Raw genomic sequence first — 6,028 nt, 5'->3', positions numbered from 1 at the left:
AAAACAGCAGACGTGTGATCTAGTGTGTGTCTGTGTGTGTATGTGTGTTACGGTGTGTTATTGCGTGTAAGTGTGTGTGTGTTTGTGTGAGTTTGTGCGTGTGTGTTACAGTGTGTTATTGTGTGTGCATATGTATTACTGTGAGTTTGTGTGTATGTCCGTTACGGTGTGTTATTGTGTGTGTGTGTGTGTGTGTGTGTTATGGTGCATGATTGTGTGTGTGTGTGTGTCTCTGTATGTGTGTCTATGTGTGCACATTTTTGTAAGTGCGCAGATGTTGTGTTAGTGTGTGTTATTGTTTGTGTGTGTGTTACGGTGTGTTATGGCATGTGTGTGTGTGATTGTTAGTGTGTGTGTGTGTGAGACTGTGATTGTGAGTGTGTGTGTGTGTGTGAGTGTGTGTGAGTGTTAGTGTGTGCTAATGTGTGATTGTGTGTTTGTGTGTATTTGCGTGTGTGTGTGTGTGATCAACAGGGGGTGCTGAAAGATTAAAATCTATTTAAAGAGGCGCGACATCATCCTGCCATCTGCAGCCACCTGCAAACACATCTGTGGGAGTGTTGCATTTTGGGAATTGTGTGATCAGTTCACCTGTGCACAGATGTTCAACAGGAGCTCTTCATCATCTTTACTGTCAACAACGACAGGTGGTTTTATTTATTAATCATTTCCATCACATTTAACGGGGTTGCTGCAATATACAGACAGAACACAGGACACAGGCAGGTGTTAGCAAAGCTAAAGAAAGGCAGCTAATGTTCAGCCAATGTTCAGCTACTGTGTGCAAATGTTTCAAGTGCAGCTCTAACAAACAAACAAACAATTAAACAATCAAATCTAATCAAAGAGTTCAGGTTCAAACCCTCGTTGACATCAGTCTCTACTGAGACTCCGCCTCCGCCGAGCGTCCACTCAGGTCGACCGACACTCCAACATCTTTTTGAAGGCCTTCCTGAAGCTGTCATCCAGGAAGGGGTAGAGGAAGGGGTTGAGGCAGGAGTTGGCGTAGCTCAGGCTGGTGATGAAGTAGGAGATCCCGATCAGCAAGGGCGTGGTCTTCAGGTCTGTGGTCAGAGCAACGATGGTGCTGAGATGAAAAGGTGTCCAGCAGAACAAGCACACAGCCAGGACGATGACCACCATGATGGTGACCTTCTTCTTGGCCTTGTCTAGCGCCTTGGCGTTGCTGTTGAGACGCATGTTCCTCAGCCGGTAGAGCATCATGGTGTACAGGATGCAAATGGTGGAGACCGGGATGGCGAAACCCAGGATGAGGGTGTAGATCCGGCTGGCTTTGAACCACAAACTCTCTGGGTTTGGAAAACTGAGCAAGCAGCTCTTCCTCCCGTCGCTAGGGCTGATGTAGACGCTAGCGAACACCGTAAACGGCATGACGATGAGGATGACGAGGACCCAGACGCACAAGGAGATGATTTTGGCTGCCCGGTAGGTGCGGTAAGGCATGCGTTTGGACCGCACCGTGGCCAGAACAACCAGGTAGCGGTCGATGCTCATGACGGTGAGGAAGTAGATGCTGGAGAAGATGTTGTAGTGGTCTATGCTGAGGATCACCTTGCAGAGCACCTCGCCGAACGGCCAGTAGTGCAGCAAGTGTTCGGCGATGTTGATGGGCAGCACCAGCGTGAAGAGGTCGTCGGCGATGGCCAAGTTCAGGATGAACATGTTGGTCACTGTCTTCATCTTGGGGGCCTTGAGGATCATGTAGATGACAGCCGTGTTGCCTGTCAGCCCCACGGCGCAGATGATTGAGTAGATGACCGGCAGGATGACGTAAAGGTCCGCGTAGAAGTAAAAGTCGGAGGGCGGCGTGCAGTTCAGACCGCTGCCGTTGCCCGAGGTCAGGGCGTAATAGTCCACGGAGTCGTTGCAGACCAGCAGCGGGGCGGCGCCGCCGGCCGTGGACACGTTCTCCATGCTGCTCTTTCTTCAAGTTACACGTCTAGGCTAAGAGTTCGGGTTGGGACGTCATCAGATCAGACGATTTCGTGCTGATGGCAGACATGGACTTCCTGTTGACGCGGGTTGGGATGAAGACAGGACTCGAAAGTCAGAGTATCCTTCCTGAATGTGTGATCGACGGATCCACAGATGAAGCTTCTGGGATCCGATCTTCTCCTCCCGCCTGCAGATGTGAGCGAGTCACTAATCATCCGATCCGATCCGGCTCCATCCTCCTCCTGCTGCTGGTCCCTCTGTGGTCTGTCCTGCCTGGACTGTCTCAGGAGACGTCCTGGATGACAGAGAGGTGGTCCTCATTAATGTTATTAACTCTCACACACACACAGGATGCACACACACACACATACACACAGGACACACACACACACACACACACAGGACCTACACACACACACACACACACACAGACACGGGATGGACACACACAAAGGATGCACACACACACACACTCACACACATAGACACACAGAGGACACACACACACACACACGCAGACACAGGACCTACACACACACACACACCCGCACACAGAATGTACACACACACACACACACACAGAAGCAGGACCTACACACACACGCACACACACACAGGACCTACACACACACACACACACACACACACACACACACACAGAAGCAGGACCTCTACACACACACACACAGGACCTACAGACAGATGGACACAGGATGGACACACACACACAAAGGATGCACACACACACACATACTCACACACATAGACACACAGAGGACACACACACAGAAGCAGGACCTACGGACACACACACACACACACAGGACCTACAGACAGAAGCAGGACCTACACACACACTCCCACACACACACACACACACACACACACACACAGAAGCAGGACCTACGGACACACACACACACACACAGGACCTACAGACAGAAGCAGGACCTACACACACACTCCCACACACACACACACACACACACACACACACAGAAGCAGGACCTACGGACACACACACACACACACAGGACCTACAGACAGAAGCAGGACCTACACATACACTCCCACACCCACACACACACACCCACACACACACACACAAGAGATGAAGGAACGTGCCTCTGAGGTCAGGAGGATCCTGAACAGGTTTCAGTCTTGAACTGAACCAGACTGGATGAGATGAGAGGAAGCGTCCAGCGTCCCTCCAGCAGGTCTCCTGTCCTCCGTCTGCTCCTGAAAGTGTTTCTAGTAGTCTGAGCCCCCCCACCTCTACCTCTCTCTCTACCATCACTCCTCTCTCTCCGCTGTCTCTCCTCCCCCTCTTGCTCTCTTTTTCTCCCATCTCTCCCCCTTCTGTCTCTCTCTCTCCTGTCTCTCTCTCCTCTGTCTCTCTTCTGTCTCTCTCAATCTCTTATGTCTCTCCTCTGTCTCTCTCTCCTCTGTCTCTCTTCTGTCTCTCTCCTGTCTCTCTCTCCTCTGTCTCTCTTCTGTCTCTCTCAATCTCTTATGTCTCTCCTCTGTCTCTCTCTCCTCTGTCTCTCTTCTGTCTCTCTCCTGTCTCTCTCTCCTCTGTCTCTCTTCTGTCTCTCTCAATCTCTTATGTCTCTCCTCTGTCTCTCTCTCCTCTGTCTCTCTTCTGTCTCTCTCCTGTCTCTCTCCCCTCTTTCTCTCCATGGCACAGCTCTTTCTGGGAACTCAGCGTCCAATCTGAAAGTCGTCCCACGTTGTCCCGCTAAATTACCCGATGACGTTGATGTTCCTGCCTGTCACCTTCTGCCTTTGTCACTGGACATCCAAGACTGATCTTTTCCCACTGATCAATGAAACACATCAAAGGAACGTCATTCTGGGGGGGACACCAGCGGTGGGGGATCGTTTATATAAAACGGATGAGATCGCCAGATTCACGAGCTGCTTGGCTCCTGGGGAGAAGAAGAGATCCAGCGGCTGATTTTGGAAACGGCCACTCAGCACTGGCTCAACCTCCTGAGCGTCTCAGATAGCCGCACCACCAGCGTCCCCCGCGTCCTCCACACCTCGCGGAGGATGCTAACATAAAAGACATAAAATTGTTAAGGAGTCACTCCTCCCTTTAGCAGAATTCCATCCTCCTTCTCTATATTAACACGTGGATATTGTTCACTCGGTGATGAGCTTGGAAATTTTGTAAAAGGGACAAAAATAGTAAACAACAAGGCTGAACACGGACCCTCTGACGTCCATGCTGTCCACTGTTCACCTCTCAGTCCCAGCACACGTAAAGGTGGAATGATGACGATGTTGACATGACAACCACACCCCTCTCAGAGGGAGGTCTTCTCTACTCTATGCTACGCTAGGCTAGGCTAGGCTACACTACTCTATTCTACTCTGTTCTTAACACCTTTTTGTCCTAGCCAGCCATCAGTAGAAGGGGTCCCCTGGGTATTGGGGAGTGTTCAGGTGGTCCTACTCAAGGATTACTTCTTGAGCTGATTTTTGGGACAGATTTAAAATCATAAGAACTGGCTTGACCTTTGACCCCAGGCACATTTTTATTTCACCACAACAGAACCCAAACACCACAACAACGTCCTATAAATACGTAAGCTGCCTTGTGACCCTGCCCAAGCCGCTAGCAACCTCCAGGGAGAGGATGGTTGATGTCACTGAGGCGTAGCTAACACATGTTAGCCGCTGCTCTGCCTTCAACTCTCTGTACACCTGTCCAGCTGACGGACGAGGTGGCCAGAACCAGCGAAGCGTGTCAAGAGAGCAGGAATCAGAGCTGTTGTCTTCTTTAATCACCACTGCTAGATCTGACTGACTGTCAACATGTTTTATTTAGTCGTCCCAGTTTCATCCAAAATCCTCCCAGACTGTGAAAAGAGAGGCTTTCAGTGCCCTCCTGATTCAGGATTCCTCCTCACACGCTTCCCTTTAATCTGGCCTCCTCATCACACCTAAAGTGGCCTAGATTGGACCTAATGGAGGAAGGTTCTGAGCTTCCACCTGGACTGCAGAGAGAGCAGACGTGTGATCCACACATTCTCCTCAGTCCTCCTGGAAGCTTCCCTCGTCCACACTGTATGCGGAGAGGACTGAACTATCCTCTCATCGCGACCTCTTCTGACCTCACAGGTGGAGGGCCAGGGAGGAAACATCTGATGAGGAGGAGGAAGAATATGAAAGATGGGAATGAGAAAATGAAAAGAGTTGACGAGGTCTCGAACGCTTAGATCAGGATAATGGTGGTGGTTCGTCTGTCGATGTCTCTTAAGGTCCAGGATTCTCCTCGGTCTGTGGAGGAAGAAGAGCTTCTTTCTGGTGGTTTCAGTGATGATGTTGGTGCTGAGTCCAGGTCAGGTCCTCAGGGACTCTCAGGAATGGTCAGGTGTTGAAGCTCTTGACTGTCTCCACCCTCATCCTGCTGGTGCTGATGGAGGCGTGGCCTCCTGATGTTATGGATTTCACCTCCTCTATACGCCTGCGGAGGAACCTTACTGTGTGCTGTGCTGTGAGCATTGACAGGAAGTGCTGTCTCACATTAGACAGCTTCCTTGCTGTTCTCTGGGTGGCGCTACAAACACAACCCACTAGATTCAGGAACAGTTCTTCACACGTACATACATAACGACTGTACTTTTGTTTACGATTTCTCATCTCGTCTCGTCTTCTTCCTCCTCCAGTTCTTCCATGAGAATTCTGAGGAGTCTAGAACACCTCTCGAGGGAGTATGTTCACATCACAGTACGCATGTACTGGAGGTCGTTCGTGTTGCGCTGTTGTAAACACGGTATAATTAAGCAATACATCAGGACAGGTCCTGTATTCACTGATTATAGCCCAGCTAAGAACGGCCCCTAGCTTAACAGGCCTTAGCTTAATGGCCCTTAGCTGGGCTATAATCAGCGAATACCAGCGAACGTCCCCCAACAGTCACCATCAGTTGTAATAAGCCAATGCCATTTCAGGCTGTTTCTTCCAAACCTGAAACCAAAAGGTTTAAGAACTGACCCGGTAGCATCCAGTGGTGCTGGTTCTGCCGCGGCGATGACAGCAGGAGAGTCTCACCATAGTTTGACTG

At 50.4% G+C, this 6,028-nt stretch overlaps 1 protein-coding gene across 1 annotated transcript; it reads right to left on the bottom strand.

Annotated features, from left to right (window-relative positions):
- Positions 1 to 627: 627 nt before the first annotated feature.
- Positions 628 to 2,247, bottom strand: npbwr2b (neuropeptides B/W receptor 2b). Its single transcript, XM_003977558.2, has one exon. The coding sequence runs from the start codon at positions 1,933 to 1,935 to the stop codon at positions 913 to 915; it is 1,023 nt and encodes a 340-aa protein (XP_003977607.1). The 5' UTR covers positions 1,936 to 2,247; the 3' UTR covers positions 628 to 912.
- Between the last annotated feature and the right edge of the window lie 3,781 nt (positions 2,248 to 6,028).

Source organism: Takifugu rubripes, chromosome 3 (genome assembly GCF_901000725.2).
Source record: "Takifugu rubripes chromosome 3, fTakRub1.2, whole genome shotgun sequence".
NCBI lineage: Eukaryota > Metazoa > Chordata > Actinopteri > Tetraodontiformes > Tetraodontidae > Takifugu > Takifugu rubripes.
This window is presented reverse-complemented; position numbering and strand designations above follow the sequence as displayed.